This window comes from Elaeis guineensis, chromosome 2 (genome assembly GCF_000442705.2).
Source record: "Elaeis guineensis isolate ETL-2024a chromosome 2, EG11, whole genome shotgun sequence".
Taxonomy (NCBI): Eukaryota; Viridiplantae; Streptophyta; class Magnoliopsida; order Arecales; family Arecaceae; genus Elaeis; species Elaeis guineensis.
This window is the reverse complement of record NC_025994.2, coordinates 111,039,740-111,059,354: the sequence shown is the minus strand read 5'-3', so window position 1 is coordinate 111,059,354 and position 19,615 is coordinate 111,039,740. Positions and strand designations below refer to the sequence as shown.

Genomic DNA, 19,615 nt, shown 5'->3' with positions numbered 1-19,615 from the left:
CACCTCCTCCCATCCTCCCGCATCGCCTCCTGACCCTCCGACAAATCCGCACCCCATGCCCCCCATGACCGCCTCCATCGTCGCCCTCACCCACCTTTACTGCCGCCCTCACCCAACCCATCGGTCCCCTGCACCCCAACCCTTCAGATCTGATCGTCTTCAACTCCGCCCTCATCGGAGTCTCGTCCGCCACCTGTGAGAGCGAGGGGGAGGGGAGCACGGAGCAGCGATGGCTGGGGGGCGGTGGCGAGTGGGTTGGGGGGAGGTGTGGGCGAGTGGCAAGTGGCACCGCGTGGGGAGAGGGGGAGGGGAGGCGCAGAGGTGGCACCGCACGAGGGGTTGGGAGTGCGTGTTCGGTGCAGAGCTTAGAAGGAAAGAGGGATTGATTTATTTTTTTGATGAGAGAAGTTTCGTCCAAAATTTTATTATCAAATTATCAAATATTTAGTAATCTGGATAGCCATCCTTCCCTTAGGTAATTCAGATTATCTTCTGGGTGGTAATTTAGACTGTCAAGATAATTCAGATTGCCATCCAAAGAACGTACCAAACACAATAATCTGGTGGGGCTCCTTTAAATTGTCAGTAATCTTCATAGATTACCAACTACCAAACACAATCTTAGAGTGAAAAATGTTGGAGTCCTATTCTACCCCGTTATCAGTTAAAAAAAGTCAAGAAAGAAAATGAAGTAGAGATAAAAATATTTAAATATATAAAACTTAGTTTATAAAAGTTTGGGGGATGTTCAAAGGAAAAAATTTCTTATAGATCCATGTTGCAGCAAATCTCCAATGAGATGGTTAGTCGTGAGCCAAGTTATAGTGCCTATGTTGTGGGCGGCAGCAAACTTGTAAAATAAGTTCTTTTGTCGAAAATTATCCAGCAGGGGATCCTTCAATGCTTAAGTTAGTCGGAGAAAGGGCACAGCCGAGAGCCAAAAACAAGAGCAAAAGCTTGTAATTAGAAAGCTTACCAGATCTGCCATAACTTACCGTTTTATATAGCGCGAGAAAAGCTGTTGCTATGTAACTCTCGTTCCTGAATGTTCGGGATATGGGAGTAGGGCTGGCAAAATATGATCCGACCCATCAATCTGACCCGTATTCGACCCACCATAAACAGGTTTAGATTTAGGCTAAACAGGTTCGGATCATAAATGGATCGATCCGTTTAACCCGTTTAATAATTGGGTCAGATATGGGTTTTAGATATCTGATCCGTTTAATCCGTTTAACTCATTTAATATTTAGGTTGGATTGAGTCAGATAACCCATTTAACCTGTTTAACCTATTTCTGATCCATTTAATCCAACCTGTTTAATCTGTTTAACCCATTTAAGACCCGTTTAACCAGTTTAAAATCTATTTAATCTGTTTCTGACCCATTTAACTTGATCCGTTTAACCTGTTTAACCCGTTTAACCTGTTTAATCCGTTTAACCTAATTTGACCTATTTAATAAACGGGTTAAGCGGATCAGGTCGGGTTACCTGTTTAATAAACAGATCGGATTCAGGCTTGAATTTTTGACCTGTTTAATAAAAAGTCGGATTTGGATTGACCATTTTCTGACTCAACCCATTTATGACCCGACCCATTTATGACCGATCCGACCCGTTTACCACCCCTACGTGGGAGTTACGGCATTTATTGGGTGGTTACTTTATTAACTGTTATTAAGGTCAAGTAATGGGCCATTCGTGGGCGACTATTGCGCTCCACATCCATATGTAGTTAATGTTCATATCGGATAACCGTCATTTGATTTCTGAAACTGCGGGATTAGAATAGTCAGCATAACGCCGAGGAAGTCGTCAGTAAAATACCGACTATATGTCGAATAGTAGTTGGCTAATCATCGATTATATATCGGACAAAATTGATCAAATATCGACTCGATCAAGTTTCATCAATCTAAGTTGGCTCAATTCATAGCATAGCACTTAGTCGGCTGAGTTTGTAACTAAGTCGGTATGGAGATGAAGAAGAAAGATAATCGTCGTGCACTTAGTCGATAGGGAGAAGAGGAGGAGAGATAGTTGGCTAGGTGGCAAAGATCTATCCCGAAGCCCGCATTATGGGATTCCTTGACAAATTTTTTGATTTAGTTATTAAATAATCTATTTTTTGATTCTCACGCGTGCATCCATATTCAAATGATTTAATCCGTCTGATTTACAAAAGAAAGGATTCATTTTTCTCCCTTTTCAAGAAGCATTTTAAGTTTGATATCATCTCATCTCATCGTGTGATGAGATTTGTATGTACGGTCAATTGTTACCATGCGTAACCAGCATTTGATTACTAATTTGAAAATAAGAACTTTGAAATGCAAGGCCATCAACTTGAAAGTCTCCTGCTTAGCGACACTGAGCAATATGGTTTTTCTTAGGTCTTTTTCATGCATGCATACGAAAAAGTTGTGGCTACCAGTTAATGGAATAGATAATCATGATGCATGACTATGGCGATGTCACATATATGATTTTCATCATCGTTTATTGATTATTATTTGTCTATACTTTTTTTTGGTATAATCACTATTAATCTGCATCGACGATATTGTCTTGTCCCAAAAGATTCATCCTATACTTTTTGTATAAAGTCTAATCCCATAAAGCATATGGTTATCTTGGGCGACCATAGTGCATGTTGCGGTCAATCCCCGAATATGCCTGAGTCCAATAACGAGTGACCTATAAAATAAGTCCACACTGACCAGAGCAGTATCTGACGGAGATCCTTCAATGTCTAAATCAGCGGAGAGTGGTGAACAGAATAGTTGAAAGTAGACTTTGGCAGAGTATCAGCCCAGTATATCTTACCCTTCGGATCCGAATATTGAAGCTTCTTCCTTGTCCAAATCCAATTTTCTTCAGCTTCGGGAGCAATATCACATTTCAAAGTAATTTCAGCTTTTTGCACCTGGTCCGAATGGTCGGATGAATTCTCCTCCTTCAGGCCAAGAAGCAATCTATATAGAGGACCTTCGGACCGGTCTTCGCTTCTCGATTCTAAAGTTTATTCAGAATATTCTTGATTATTATAAGATCTGTCCTACTCAGCTGGCCCAAACTCCATTCGGCTCATTATCAGCTTCGCTTTGTTATGCCATATGATCCCGACCAATCCTAAACCATCTCTTTTTCATACTTTCTTTGTTCTTTGCCTTCATCCTAAGGCCAAGGGTTGGTGATTTTTTAATCCGAGACAGAGTCTGTCCTTTATCTCTGATATTCCTTTTTCCATCCATGGATGGAAAAATCAATTTTTTTTTGTTTCTTCTTCTTTGCTTTGGGATTTTCTAACTTCTTGGGGTGTACTAAGAATGAGCCAGAATGATCACAGTCGAGTCAATGTCATTGATCAGGAAGACTTCCTGCATTTGAAAGACATGGAAGTTTCTTCGCAACGGAAGCTGTTGACGGAGCAGGTCCTGTGCGACGTTGAACTTAGTTCAGCGCTTGCCGTAGGTATAGCATAGTGTAGTTTTTTTTTTATCATCTGATTTCAAATTTGTAGCTAAGTTATTGTTGTTGTCTTTTGCTTGCAGCTATGCGATCTTTGGCACAACCTTCGGCAGATGAAATCCGAAGGTTTGCTACTGTCAAAAAGAGGCCCGTTGCTGGTGCAGGGCCATCTCGGGCTCCAAAGAAGAGTCGGTCCGACACACCGTCGGTAGTAGTCTTTGAGGCCCATACCAAAGCACCGTCGGTAATTGCTTTCGAGGCCCATACAGAAGCAGTCATTGCACTATCGGCTCTAGTGGCCCTACCACCAGTCGGAGTTCTTTCGTCGATTAGGCAACCAGGCAATCACGACACCGTCATGATCATCGATTCAGAGCCGGCCAATGAGGGGCCGACAGTATCTCAGGCGCCTCCTACGCCTGAGCCAAAGTCGGTCAACATTGGACGACATTATCTCGGAAGCCTCCTACACTCGAATGGATGGTGGCTCCAGTTGATCAACTGTTTGCCCAAGAGCGAGGGAAGGCACTAGAAGCTTCAGCTGGTAGTGAGGCTTTGGAAGGTTGGACGGAGCATTGCAACATTCGGGTGCCGTTAGGTGAGTTGGCCCGGGTGAACCCAACACTGGCGAAGCAGCTTGTAGAGGCTAAGCTTCTCCCGTTTGATCGAGAGAATAGGAAGAGTCAGATCGTGGTCGACATATTCTCATCATTTTATCCGATAATCCTCAATATAAGTTAGTAATCCATTTTCCATTTGCGCCTCTTCTACTTGCTTTTTCTAACTATTCTCTCTTATTTTCAGCTGGCGCACGACATGTCGGTATTAGAAAAAAGGTACCAGGGGATCGCAGATCTCCATCGAAAGGTTACAGCCACAAATGCCGACAAAGTTGCCGCTGTATAGCACCTTCAAGCGGCAACTGAGCGAAAAGGGAAGTACCAAAAAGAGATTTTTCGTATGAAAGCCGAACTAGAGTTGGTTCGACAGTCAGTCATGTCCTAAGAGACCCAAATCTAGAGAAAGAAGAGCACACTCAGTCGGTTCTAGGGGGAACGCAACAACTGTTTCCACAAGCTAGAGGGTGAGCGGGAGAGGCATCGAGCCACTGAGTTGAAGTTGGCACTGACCGATGCAGTGTCGGTGTCTGCCAAGGAAGAGGCGAAGACTGCCAAGAAGCTCTCAATCGGGCGCAAAAGCGGGCCATTGAGGACTATAAGAAGTTTGAAGATTTTAAAAATGAAATCATCAAGAGTGGCAATGCGGCCTACTGGGTTGGGCATGAAGATGATAGAGATGCTGTCGAAAAATTTTACCAGGACCTAGATCTGAGCAGCATCACTGTCCCGACCTCTGAAGAGAGAGAGATAGAAGTAGAGCCGATCGATGATGTGACTGCTCCAACCAAGAAAGTTGCACCTGCGCTATTTAAAATAGAACCGACAGCAGTCATGGTCCAAGAGACCAAAGCAACAGCCAAAGAGACCGAGCAGCAGTCGGTGTAAGTAGGTCTTCACTTTTTCTTTTTTGTTTTTTTGTACCAGACTTTAGTCCGACTTTTGTTTTTATAACTGGACTTTAGTCTGATTTTTGTAATCCTCTATTGATAAATGAAAGAACCTTTTTCTTAAGTGTTAAATCTTTTTGAATGTATCATTTATCGTAAAAATTGTTGTCAATGTAACTGACTATCAGTTGGTAGATGAATAACATCAGTAGTCAAAGTCATAGAATTTGCTTGTTAGTTGGGTATCAGCCGACTAAACTTCAAGCATAATTTTTTTTAAGTATTTGATATATGGGGGCTAATCGAATATCTTTCGATCAAAGTCGAATCGGTATATCTTTCGCTCGATCAGAGTCGAGTCGGCTTTTTGTTTCGCTCAACCATAGTTGAGTCAGCATATCATTCCGCTCAATCGTAATTAAGTCAGTATATGCAGTCGTCTGCTTGATGTCGATATGTAGAGTCATCCGATTGAAATTAGGTCGGTACATATATTGGTTGATTGGTTATCAGTCAGACACCATATTTGTAGATAGTTGGATACTCGGTTGAAAGTAGAAAGTTCGAATATACTATTATATGTAGACAACTTCATTGATAGTACATTCGTAGATTATCGATATTTCATGTCCAGAGAACAGTCATTCTGTCGAGGATCTCTGGTTGATATGCACCTGGACAAAGGGTTTCGATCATCCTGTAAGATTCTTCTCAGTTAGGAGATAACTTTTCTTGGTCCAAGGGTTTTGAAACTTCTGTTTTTCTTGAGATTGAGTCTCCAAAATGGAAGACCTTCAGCTTAACTCTTGCATTATAATACCGGGCTATCCTTTGTCGATATACAGTCATTCTTACTAGAGCTTGCTGTCGAACCTCTGGGAGTAAATTCAACTCGACCCTTCGACAATCAAAATTACTTGGCTCTGCATATTGTCCGATCATTATTGATGGTTGCCTGATCTCCAATGGGATCATTATTTCTATTCCATATGTCAGATTGAATGGTGACTCTCCTATCAGAATGCGAGAAGTCATCCGATAAGCCTATAAGATCGGGTATAGCTCTTCCACCTACAGTGATTTGGTTTCATTCAGTCGGATCTTGAGATTATGTAGAATTGTTCAATTTGTAGCTTTCACTTCACCATTTGATTGGAGATGGCTGACAGAGATAAGTTTGTGCATGATATGAAGTTTTACACAAAATTTTTTAAATTTTTGATTATCAAATTATCGACCATTATCGGTAATGATAGTGCGTGGTAATCCGAATCGACATATGATAGATTTCTGAATGAAGTCTTCCATCTTTTCTTCAGTAATTTGTGCCAGGGGTTCAGCTTCCATCTACTTGGTGAAATAGTCCATTGCAACGACTAAGAACTTTTTTGATCAATTGTCGAAGGAAAAAGACTGAATATGTCGATTCTCCATTGTGCAAATAACCATGGTGCAATGATTGAGATCAACTAGTTAGCCAGTTGATGCTGTAGGTTGGCATACTTTTGATATGCTTCACATTTTCAAACAAGCTCGGTTGTATTTTTCCTCATGGTGAGCCAGTAGTATCTCCATCATAGAATTTGTAGGCCAGCGATTTACCCTCCAAGTCATTTTCGTAAATCTCTTTATGGACTTCTTAGAGAGTATAATCGGCCTCAGTAGGTCTCAAGCACTTAAGCAATAGAAGTGAGAATGACCTCTTGTATAGCTGTCCATTCATCAACACATATTGTGAAGCCATTCATCTTAGTCGTTTGGCTTTAGAATAGTTTTTGAAAAGAGTATCATTGATTACGTAGTAAATGATCGGATCCATCCAACTTGATTCATCATTTATTTAATGCATTTCATCGACCTTGTCCATATTCGGTTGTTCGAGATATTCGATGAATGTTCGATCGAGTAGATTGGAAGTAGTCGCTAGTCGAGATTGTACATCGGCATATACATTTTTACTTCTTAGAATATGAGAGATCTCGAAATATTTGAAGGTTTGGATGAGGTCTCTCACTTGTGAAGGTACTTCATCATGATCGGATCTCGGACTTTAAATTCTCTTTTGATCTGTCTAATGATCAATTATGAATCGATGAAGACCTTCAAGTTGTCTACACCAAGCTTTTTCGCAATCTTCAAGCCAGCTAGTAAGGCTTCATATTCGGCTTGATTATTAGAAGTTTTGAAGTTGAACTAGAGGGCATATTCAGTTACGGTCCCTTCGAAGTTGGTGAGGATGAGGTCGGCTCCACTTCCTTGAGCGTTGGATGCTCCATCAATATGTAACATCCAAATAGATTCTGATTCAACCTCTGAATTTTCAACTTGCTCCGACTTGTCATCGGATTTGTGATCAAATCTATCATCGAGTGCAGTGCACTTAGTGATAAAGTCGGCTAAGACTTGAGCCTATATTGATGGCTGTGGATGATATTGTATGTCAAATTTACTGAGTTTGATCATCCATTTCACCATCCGATCGGAGGTGTCTAGTTGATGTAAGATCATCTTCAAAGATTGATCTGTCAAGATGATTATCGAGTGCACTTGGAAGTACGGTCGAAGTTGCTGAGTTGATATAATCAAAAAGTAGATCATCTTCTCTGCCCTCGAGTATCTTATCTCAGCATTGTGGAGTACTTTACTAGTGTAGTGATAGGCTGTTGAATTCGATTTTCATCCTCCTGGATAAGAACCGAGCTGACTGCTTCTAATGACATAGACAAATAGAGATACAACATCTCTCCCTCCTTCGATTTTGTAAGTAGTAGGAGAGACATCAAGTACTTTTTCAGATCTTCGAAGGTCTGTCGGCACTCATCCAATCATGAAAAGTTATTTATTTGCCACAAAATCTTGAAGAAGGTTAGACATCTTTCTACCGACTTTAAGATGAATCGGCTAAGTACGACAATCCTCCCATTAAGTTACGATATCTCCTTCTTGGAGCTGAAATGCTTTATATCGATGATGGTCTTTATCTTCTTCAGGTTAGCCTCGATTTCTCATTACGATATGAGAAAATTGAAGAATTTTTTAGTTATCACATCGAATGCACATTTAGTCAGATTCAACTTCATCTGATGTCATCAAAGCGTGCTAAAAATTTTCTCTAAGTCCCAAACGTGATCATGGGTTTCAGCATTTTTCACCAGCATATCATCGACATAAACTTTTATGTTGCATCCGATTTGTGTCTTAAACACTTTGTTGGTTAGCCATTGGTAGGTCATTCCGGCATTCTTCAAGCCAAATGGCATCACTTTGTAGCAGTAGATATCTTTATCAGTTGTGAAGGCTGTATTCTCTTCATCCTCGAATGTCATTCAGATCTGATTGTATTTCGAGAAAGCATCCATGAATCTCAAGAGTCTATGCCCTGATGTTGCATCGACTAACTGATCAATCTTCGACAGAGGGAAGCATATCCTTTAGACATACTTCATTCAGGTTGGTATAGTTGATACAGATCCTCTATTTTTCATTAGCTTTTCTCATCATCATAATGTTGGCTAGCCAATCTGGATAATTGGCTTCTCTGATGAGGTCCACCACAAGAAGCTTGTCTACTTCTTCATCGATGGCCTTCTACCTCTCTGGAGTAAAAGATCTTTTCTTCTGTCTCATCAATTTAACTTTTAGATCGACGTTTAATCGATGAGTTATTACATATGATGGAATTTCGGGCATGCCGACTACCAACCAAGCAAAAATATCAGTATTTCTTTTTAGTAGATCCACCAACTGATTCTGCTCCGACTCAGATAGTAGCGACCCAATTTGAATAGTTTTAGTCAGATCTTCTTCTCTCAATGGGATCGAAATCAGTTATTCAACCAGCTTATCTCTTTCTTCATTATTTCTCTGGTCCAGTTTGTCAACCGACAGAGGGTCTTCAGGCTTGCTACTTTCAGCAAAAATCATGAAATAATATCGGATCAGTTGCTGATCCCCTCACATCTCCCTGACTCCATCTCTTATTAAAAATCGGATATGACGATGGTAAGTTAAAACAACCTCTCTCAACGCGTTAAGTCTCAATCATTCGAGTATGGTATTGTAAGCCAAAGAAACTTGCACAATCGTAAATGTTAAAATGATAGTGCTTTATCGTGGTTCGGTTCATGCAGTCAAAGAGAGAATAATTTCGCCCACCACACTAACTGCATCTTCAGTGAAACCGATCAAGAGTGTAGAGACTCTTCTGAGTCGGTCAGTCGTAGTCGTATTTGTGAGAAAGTGGAGTAGAACAAGACATTAGTCGAACTTTTATTATCCACAAGAAATTTTTTTACATCAAAATTTGTTATCATCGTCGAGACAACGACAGCATCATCATGAGGGATTTGTACTCCTCGAACATCATCATCCGAAAAAGAGATTACATTATCATGCCGTTGCTTTTTAAGTGACTCTTCTTTGAAGTTTGTCCTCCAGTCTCTTGGTTGCCTGAAGATCATATTGATGACCTCCACCATTGATCAATTATTATTTACTTCCTCAGGTTGGAGCTGAGGTTGTCGGTCGGTAGGAAGTTGAGTCGGATGATCACGTCGAAACTTTTTGAGATAGCCTCATCAAATCAGAGCTTCTATTTCATCCTTGAGTTGAATATATTATTCGGTATCGTGACCATGATCACGATAGAACTGACAATACTTTCTCTTGTCGTGGCTCCTTGGTGGTACTTTCATTGGTGGAGGCTAACGAAGATATTCTTCTCCCTTGATTTTCATCAAAATTTGTGCACGAGGGATAGAGAGAGGAGTGTAGGAGTCATATCTGAAATCGAAGTTATTCAGTTTCAGACTCCATCCGTGGGGTGAAGCTCTTTTATTATTTGATGTCCAACTTAGCTCAGTTGGAGCTCCACTCTTTCATTTCTTTTTTTTCTAATTGATACGGTCAGTGGCACCTTCGTCCATGTGAATATACTTTTACGCACACTTGAGAAGTTTCGTATATGTCCGAGGAAGGGTCTTATCCAAAAAAAAAGTAAATCTGAAACCTCTTAGACCTCTCTTCATGGTCGAGATGGCCATGTCCTCATTGAGGTCTCTGACTTCAAGTGTGGCAGTATTGAAATGCACCACGAAGCTCCTCTGAGTATCTCCTTTATTTTGTTTGATGGAGAAGAGACTGTCAGATGTTCGCGGCATTCTCTTGCTCATGCTGAAGTAAGCCATGAATGATTGTTCTATCTGCTCGAAGGAATGGATGCTTCCCGACTAGAGCCTAGAATATCAGGTCCGAGTAGCTTTCCAAATAGTGATCGAAAAATCAAGGCATAAAAGGACGTCGGTTGTCCTCTGGATGATTATGAGAGCTTTGTAGCTCTTCAAGTGATCGACAGGATCGATGGAACCGTCATAAGGCTCTATCTGTGGTATCTTGAACTGAGTCGGGATCAACTCGTCCAATATGCGTCGAGAGAAAGATGGAGTAGTGTGGATGTCAAGATCATTGGAAGGCTTTCGACCATCCACCTGGAGTTGGACGAGTCGGCAATCAATTTCTCCAAACTTATGCTCATAATCGTCGAGTCGCCGTTGCTGTGAGAATGCGGGGATAGAATCCCCTAAAAAACTTGAGGAGGGAGAAGTTGAAGGTGAGCGTGGTCTCTTCTCCTTCTTGATAATGTGGTAGCGAGAAGGAGAAAGAGACTGCCGCTGATGACAAGAGGCATGATAGGAGTGCCGAGAAGATGGTGACTCGACATGATGAGAGTGTCGAGCCTGTCATTATTTTGGGGATGGAGAAGGAGACCATCGTGGGGCACATCGACTGTACCTGGACAGCACTATATGTGGCACTGGCTTCTTCATTATCGGTTGCTGCTGCTGCTGTGTTTGCTATTGCTAGAGGCTATGCACTATCTCCGTCAGTATTTTCATTTGCTGTATTAAAGCAGCGAGTTGTTGGATATTTGTAATGACAATCAGATGTGAGAAACTGGGCTTTATAAGTAAAAGTCGAGGTGGAAGATCTTTTCGACAGAAAGATTCTCGGACAGAGCCGATGGAAGCATTTTGGGCTCTCATTTTTGCTATTGTAATTGGATCTTTCACCCCCTTACCTGGCATGTCAATCTATTGCGGCTAATCTCTGAGTATGCCTGAGTCTGATGACGAGCAATCTATAAAACAAGTCTACACTGATCGGAGCAGTGTCCAGCGGGGACCCTCCGATGCCTAAGTTAGCAGAGAGTGGTGAATAGGATAGTTGAAAGTAGACTTTGACAGAGTATCAGCCCAGTATATCTTACCCTTGTTGTCCTCATATCTCTCCCTTATATAGACAATTTGGGTGTAACTATCTGTGATGGATAAGCACGTGGGGTCTCGTTTATCTCAGCATTATGTGATCGTAGGATGGACAGTTAATGCCTACTAATAATTATGGTATATAGCCATTACGTGCTCTTTACGCTGATGATTTCTGATATACCGACTGTGTATCGATCGTACAGTCGATCAAGTCGTTAAGATAAATTATTATCTAAAAAGTCAGTTAGAATTTATTGACAATCAGTCGACTTACTGACTGATGGTCGGCTGCTGTTCTATGATGTCGATTATAGACGTTGTAGTTGAACCGAAACTCATTCGACGGTCCAACTTTAACGATCCACCATCAAATACCGGCACATAGTCGGAAGGCTGACCGTGAATTGGGGGAGCAAATCTGATTGTATTAACAGTGCACATAGCAAAATGATCCAATGATTGCTACCATGCCATAGAATATTTACAATAATCATTTGTGGTATGAAGTAAGATTTTAATGCTGGATCAATATGAAGAAGGGAACTACAAAGTTTTTCTTCCACAAAATAATAGAGTGTCTATGGAATGTCCATTTAATCCTTCATCAAAAATAAGGTGCCTTGTGCCATCAAAATTTAATTTTGGAAGAGATATTACTAATTCGAATGCTAACTCTGACTAGAATTAAGGATTTGATAGAGAGGCTCTTCCTGTAATGGTGACCTAATTATGGGGACCTAGCATCATCGAAACAAGCCTAACATGATTAAACCTTATATTGCATGGGTCTCAATACACCACTATTCTTATATATTCCATCATCTTATGTCAAGAATGGTTTCTAACTCAACCCTTCAATTCTCCTCCTCCTCACCATCCCCCTTTATCTTCCTAGCATGGGCTTTCGAGCTTCCATATAAATTGCTTTGTATCTTGCATGCATTGACTAGAGCTTGCATTGTGATGAATCTTTTGTTTATATTCAAATTGTTTAACTATCCCAAAGCCCAAAAAAAAAAAAAGAAAAAAAAAAGGAGGTGTAGGATACAAACTAATCATAAGTCAAAATCTCTAATATCATAGCACAAACCTCCTTGTGATTCTTGGGCATCCATCAACGATGCAATGTTGCCATGCATCCTTCATTTCTATTTACGCTCTCAATTACCAGATAACAGGGGGTGTTGCAGCTCATCTCCAATGGGATGGTTGACTGAGGATCGAGTTATTGCGTCTAAATATCGGACGGTAAAGAACCGAAAGAGGATGCCTAGCTACTGGAGATGGATGCACAGTCGAGGATGCCAAGAGCGAGAGTGAGGGCTGGCGGCCGATGCCGACGATGATCTCTGTCCGATGCCGGAGGTGTGAGATCCGCAAGAAAAGTTCTGTCAGAGGTTGCTTCGGCGAGAACCCTCCGACACTCAAATTAGAGATATCGCTCAATAGATAGTGGAATAGATTTTTGGCATCAGGGTCTCAAGCACGAGCGCATGAGACATACCTACCTGGAGGAGTCTCCGCTTACCTGTATTTGCAGAGGGAGAAAAGTTAATAGCGAAAGGACAGGTAGTCATTTCAAGCGTGTCTCATCGCATGGAGACATATGGGACATCCTTAAATGGTCCTAACAGAGAGCGTATTTTATATTTGGTGCGCAGATAGCTGCAGTGGCGGACGCTACCGTGCGTGTGGCGTAATTAATGAGCTCGTGACTTTCCATCATGGTGCATAACCAACTACCCAAGGTATGGCTTCTGGATGACGGACTTGATGTGGCCTGATGGGACAACATGGCGGCCACGTTCAGTATTTGGTTGCTTGGCTGATGCCCATGTTCGGAGGTTCGAAAGTCGGATGAGTGACTCCGCGAATAGTGCTACTTGACTGGGTAGCTGGTAGGACACCAAGGAAGTACTCGGCTATGCATCGAATGTCGCCAGCTAGTCGAAGATCGTATGTAGACTGCATGTCGTTCTAAGTTGGCTTGGTACCGACTTGGCTAAGCTCGTTGCCTTTAGTCGGCGAAGTATCATCGATCTTGATTGATGGAAAGCCGATCAGGGCAAGGCCTATTAATTCAAGTCGGGTTGGACCACAACAACCTGGTCAGTGCGGCGGGTTTCAAAGATGTGGAAAGATTTTCAAATCTAAAGTGGCCCAACGAGTCGGGTCGGATCGGGTTAACACCGACTCAGCTCCAAATCCAAACACATTTGCAAGGAGTCGGGTGGGTCAGTGGTAGTTTCGGTCAGAGAAGTGTTTCTGGAAGTCGGCAACCGTGGTTCAGTTATCAATCCATTCGCTTCGGTTCCATTCCGCCGTACTCTGCGACGACGGGAATGGCCGCGGTTCTCCAGAGCTTCACCTCCTTCGGCTTTGCGTCCTCTCGTCTCTTGACACCTCGAAGCCCATTCTTTGGCCTCTCCAGCACCAAACGTCTCTCCTCTTGGATTTCCCTTAGCCGGAAGTGCAGCAGCAGCAGCAGCGTCGGAAGGTCGGTTAGCCAAATCCCCCTTGGCCAAGTACATCAGAGAAGATTATCTCGTGGCATCTCTCTATTCTCATCTCCTTTCTCTTCTCCGTTGCCACTTTTAGTTCCTTTCTTACTGTTATTCTCTGGGTTTTGGTGGGTGTTGTGGGTGGGGGTGGAGAGCAGAAGAAGGTGTCGGCGAAGGAGGTGCAGGATCTGGTGAATGGGGAGAGAAGCGTTCCGCTCATCGGGTGTTTCTATGCTACTTGGTGTGGGCCCTGTATTATAATGGCCCAGGAGCTTGAAATGGTGCACTTTCTCCCCTTAATCTTCCTTTTCCCCCCTCTTTTTGGTTCTTTTTCAATATCATGTGAAGGAATATAGATAGTTTAATATATTAGTGCTTTCATTGTTCATATGTGTCTCTTTTGCAAAAAGATGGATCCTTTAGAAGCAGAGAGCTAAAATCAAATCTTTTTTTAATTAATTATATGAGATAAAAGATGGTAAGAATCTCATCCAGATGAAAGAAAGTCACGTTTGTTAGAAAGAAGTTCCTTTTATTTTTGAAAAAAATTTCCGATGCTATATAATACCGTAACTGAATGGTGAAAGGATGTGGAGTTGGGGTTTAAGTTGTTGGTGATTAGAGCAGTTGATTTGGAGGCATGTTTTGACACGGAGTAAATGGAGATTCTGGTCAAACTTCATGATGCATGCCAACTGTTTGATTTTTGGTTTCCCCATCGTTATATGCTTGATCTTACATTTGAAAGAAAAATATATTTCAAAAGAACAATTGAGATCATGGAAAATGCTCTGGCTCCTTGGTTGCAGTTGATGAATGCATTATCTGATTCAGTGTGGTGGAAAGTGTTTATATCTGGGGAACTTGGCTCTGGCTTTCCTAAATGCAATTTGCAAGCAGCATAAGAGACATTTTCTTTTCATTGTTAAGAAGCATGAGATCTCAGTTTCTGAACTAACAAAACTTGTAAGCAGTTGCAATTTGGAAATGGTGCAGTGGAACAACACTTTCAAACGACTTTTACTCACTACATTATTGTATGTTCATACTAGATGTTGTTTGAATAAAGACATTTAATCATAAGACAATGTATAAGGAAAAGGAATCCAAAGACAAGTACCCATTAGGTAAGTCTAGGATAATTAATCTGAAATGAGTTACTCAGGAAGAAAGTTTTCCTATCAAAGGTAGTAATCATTCTGATGCAACTCGTGTCTCATAACATGAAGCCAACCATGTTGGTTCTGTATAGAAAAATAATCCATTATTTTAGCTTCTGTATAGAAAAATAATTGAAGAGAGTTTAAGTTAACGATGTTGGTTCATAAACTGCTTGGTCAAATTGATAACATTTTGAAAATCTAATATGTTAGAACTTTGAATGATAATAAATCAATTTTATAAGATTTACCCAATTGAATATACTGTATGCATAGAACAGAGGATGTAGAAAATACAAAACTAGGAGCAAATGTCATTCACAGTGCCATTCCAACAGTAAGTAGTTTTTTTGACATCGAAACATATTAACTACTCCAATAAATAGTACTGATAATAATTCTAGGCTCTCCTGTTACATGTAATGTAGGTTAGGCATTCTAGAACTTCGATTAATTGTTGAATTGGTGGATCCATTTGGAACTCCTTTAGACATATTACCGGAAGAAAACTTCTTTCTTCTACTTCAAATACTTCACATTAACCATAGTTTGAAACAGAAAAAAAAAAAAAATCATTCACTTGATAAGTTGTGAGAAAGATTCACCATGGACAAGCAAATGCGCTATCTGTTATTCTGTATTATATCAAGCCATACATGGAGTCAATCTTGATAGGAAATACAGAACTGCATGTTCTTTTGTTGTTCAATAATTTAACCAAGCTTTCTACCCTTTGTCACTTTGAGGAGTTTTTGAGGATATATGCAGTATTATGTTCCACTTCTTCAGTTATGGAGAGTTTGATCTGTCTCCATGAAAGCCTTTCCTTGCTGAAGATTTCACCTAGCTCTTTTTTGCAGGATGTCACTTCCTTCATTCATGTTTAAGTTAGAAACTTGATTCTGGATCTTGTCAACGTCAATTAGGACTCTAGGCATCTCTGTTATACAATATTTGCTTCTTTTCTAAGAAACAGAATTCCAGCAATGGTTGTGTCAGTCACAAACTCAAACCCATCATTGATAGACATGTACTATTTTGCCACCATCTAATCACACTGGATGTTCAGCCATGTATTTTCAAAACAAAGGAATTTCGCCTCCCTGCTGTAAGTAATATGCAGGACTCATGACACATGAGTAGAAATCTGTTAACAGATTGCCAAGGACAGTGTGAGATTCCCAAACTCCAGAGGCAGACTTTGGCTTACTGGCTAATGAGAAGAAGTCCTATAGCTGGATTAGCTCGAGTGTCGAAGTCCGAAGAGAGGGAAGTGGGGGCCGGGGCCTGGGGGGTGGACAGAAAGAGAGAGAGAGAGATTTCAATGATATGGCCACCTTTCTGATAGCCTCATAAAAAATTGTACCTCTTTTGTCTCACATGTATTTCCCTTGATCTCTAGTAATTGAAGTCCTTGGCCAAAACGCACTTGGAAGAAAACTAAGAAAAACACCAACCCTTCCTAGTCAAAATAAAATTTGAAAATATCATAAAACCTTCAATTTATTATAAATTCCTCAATTGGGAATCTTAATGCTCCTCCAAGAAATATTAGAAGTTCCTTTCCCAATCAAAAAAAGGAATCCTATGAACTATTTCTATTTGCAAAAGGAAATTCATAAATGGAGAAATCTTTTATGAAGCACATCTATATTGATTCCTAAAACATACCCAGTGTGGTAAAAAATCATAGAATGGTTGATTCAGTGTTCATTCTGCTGTAAGAGGCAAGCTATGTTCCTGCAATAATATGTTTCATTCAATACACACTTCTTGTTGTTGTTTTACTCAAACTGGAGAGTATGAGCAAAGCGATTCATACAGCTGACATGTAATCTTGCTCTTGTCCAATTATTAGTGCTTGAAAGATATGGCTACTACAAGTTTTAAATAGATGAACAAATACAAGTTCTACCATGTGGAAAAATGGTTGACCGCCTATCTCTTTTTTTCTCTTCTGAATCGTGTTTTTTTCCTCCCTTTGGTTCTTCTATAAGTTACTAAAAAGGAATGTAGAAATCTCATGCGACCTCCCATGAGCTAGCACAGGATGGCTGATATATTCTTTTCTGGCTAGATCCCAGTTGCTGGAATCTTAGACCTTGGGTGGCACACCGACTTCAGAATATCTTTACAATCTTTCTCCTTGCACATATTTCATTTTCAGAAATTAAATTAAGCACAAAACATGAGATATCCTGACTTTCCATATTTTATTTGACTAATGCTACGAAACACTGGGGTTAGTTTGCGAGCTTAGCGAGGAGCCTTTTTCTGATCTGTTGACAGAAGAATTGCAATCTGTAAATGATATTCCTGAACCCATACTTCATCTTGTCAGCATTTGCTTGTCTACAGATGGAAATTATTCAAGATATGATAGCTAGCATTAAAAATTCTTTATTTGAATGCCTCTTTCTTTTTACTTCTTAATAGAAGATACTTATTTAGTTAAATATGGAGTACCGTTAGCTTTATTTATTTCTTAGTTGCACTTGTACTTATGCAAGTAAGACATGCATTTGTGTTTCAATGGATTCTTTCATTGTTGTCCTGGTTGTTTCTTGTTATTGTTGCTTTTGATTGATGTTGCTGTCGATTGATGAGGATTTTTGTTGTTGGTGTGAACCGAGCTGAATCCTTTATATGGGAAAAAGGCCAGAGTGAAAAATATGTCAACCATCCACAAACTTGTATATTCAGTATAAGCTGTCAATGGGCCAGGCTGGTCTGAGCAGCCTGGAGACCTGACCTTGAAAAAACCAGGATCAGACCGGAAATTTAGGTCAAAACCCAATTTGGACAATTTTTAGGAAGGATGGTTAATTTCGGCCTGTCCCAGGCTGGAGTTTTGACAGAAAAATGAATAGGGGCGCGGTTTGAGCCCTTGCCAGTCCAAAAGTTTACTGGTTCAGGTTGGGCTGGGGCCTGGTACCCTTAGGTCTGGCTTGGGCCTCAAGTTTGTAACCTGGACTTGTTTCAGGTCGAGGCCCGACCGTACCCATTGACATGCTGAAATCAGTATCTTGTATTGAAGATGCTGCATTTGCTGGGAGTTTCATCTCACTCTCGTTCTTGCTCATGCATATTCTCCAGTATTCTTCAACTCGCTTATCAGTCACTCACCAGCAGTAGTTGAACTCAGAAGTTGTATCATCTTGTCTTATTTCAGTCAGCTATTATGTTCATTACAGTTTAACCACCGTGTTGGTTTGCATACACAATTCTGCAGTATAACTGCTTTCTAATTCTCTGGAGCACCACTTTCCTATTTTCACATGCACCTGGCCCCTACGGCTGCTCATGAAAGTTACCCACTTCTCTAGGATTTAGGAAAGGTTCAATGGTAAAATATCCAAACAACTGCTGAACGCTGGTTATGCCCATAATGAGGTCCATAATGCCACTCTTGATGGGCCATTTTTCATGCTACCCTTCACCAAATGAGTAATTTTATCCCAATTTTCTATGTTCTTCTGGTGAATGGGTGTGTAAATGTGTAAGCATGTTCATGGATGCAAGCATATTCACATGAGTAATGTTCTAGAAAAAGCTCGCTGTTGGTACTGCATCTCTATCAGTTTGAGTGTGCAAACTAACTTTTGCGTCTTATAGTGTGTTGGACATTTGGAACACTTCATGATGCTCTTGACACTTCGTACCATCATATCATCATGCCATCATCCTGACGTGCTTGCTTCTGGCAATTCTGTTCGAAAGTAGTCAAACATAACAGTTTGCAATCATCTTATCACATTTTATGAGCTTAAGGAGCATAGATTTAGCTCATTTCATTAAATTAAGCATACATCTGGCAATTTTTCTTCTAAGATGAGCAAAATTTTATAGAGAATTCGTTATGAAATTCTTATGGGCTGATATCCACAGTGATTATTTTGCAGCTTGCTGTGGAGTACGAGAGCAATGCACTGTTTGTCAAGGTGGACACTGATGATGAATATGAATTTGCACGAGATATGCAGGTATACAATAGCAACATATGAAAGCAATAAAATTTTTCATCCAGAGACTGTTGAATCTTTACTATCTCCTGCCCTTCTTACTTTTTCTTTTGTTTTTTTTCTGAGTAATGCCCTTCTTACTTTTTCAAAATATAAACTGTAACAGGTTCGGGGACTACCAACATTGTATTTTATCAGCCCAGATCCAAACAAGGATGCCATTCGAACTGAGGGGCTTGTCCCGTCAGAGATGATTAAAAACATCATTGATAATGAAATGTAAGAAGAATATCTCGAAGGCTTGTTGGTGGTGTAGCTGTTTTCACCATGGAGTTTATGACAGTCATCTCATTTAAAGATTGCTTGTTTGCATGCTATTGTAGTGACATGGTAGGTGCAACTCCAGAACTACTTCATGATCTGAAGGTGACCTGGCAGCCTCGATATATGTAGAACGTAGAATAATACAGTAGATTAATAGTTCTGCTCCTATGATTTTTTCCCCTCGAATCGTAGCGAAGTGAAATGGTGAATAAAAAATGTGGTGAAAGCTGCCACAGCTTAGAAGGCTAGTAGTGCTATGGGATTCTCTGATGGCTCAATCAATGGAGAAAGCCATGGTAATGGACAATGATGCCATGCTGGTTTTGTTCTTTGACTAGAGTATTGAGCATGTTCTGTTGTATTTAGCTTTGTCTTTCTATTGGTTTATTCATGAAGATTTGAAACCGCTAGTGTACATCCTG

The 19,615-nt window shown here is 40.6% G+C and overlaps 1 protein-coding gene across 2 annotated transcripts; it reads left to right on the top strand.

The window, feature by feature from the left end:
- Positions 1-13,504: 13,504 nt before the first annotated feature.
- Positions 13,505-19,441, top strand: LOC105043136 (thioredoxin-like protein CITRX2, chloroplastic). Of its 2 annotated transcripts, XM_029265273.2 has the most exons (5): positions 13,505-13,771; positions 13,906-14,028; positions 18,810-18,890; positions 19,036-19,148; positions 19,253-19,441. In XM_029265273.2, the coding sequence occupies exons 1-5, from the start codon at positions 13,589-13,591 to the stop codon at positions 19,320-19,322; spliced, it is 570 nt and encodes a 189-aa protein (XP_029121106.1). In that variant the 5' UTR covers positions 13,505-13,588; the 3' UTR covers positions 19,323-19,441. The 2 variants fall into 2 exon arrangements, with proteins under 2 accessions (XP_029121106.1, XP_029121107.1); XM_029265274.2 differs by having other exon boundaries at positions 13,508-13,771; positions 19,036-19,441.
- Positions 19,442-19,615: the final 174 nt, after the last annotated feature.

What these genes read in the sequence shown, in the direction of transcription:
- LOC105043136 (XM_029265273.2), top strand. Translation starts at nt 13,589, where the DNA reads ATGGCCGCGGTTCTCCAGAGCTTCACCTCCTTCGGCTTTGCGTCCTCT. An exon ending in GCCAAATCCCCCTTGGCCAA is followed by an intron (nt 13,772 to 13,905) that starts GTACATCAGAGA and finishes GGTGGAGAGCAG; the next exon opens with AAGAAGGTGTCGGCGAAGGA. An exon ending in AATTTGCACGAGATATGCAG is followed by an intron (nt 18,891 to 19,035) that starts GTATACAATAGC and finishes AAACTGTAACAG; the next exon opens with GTTCGGGGACTACCAACATT.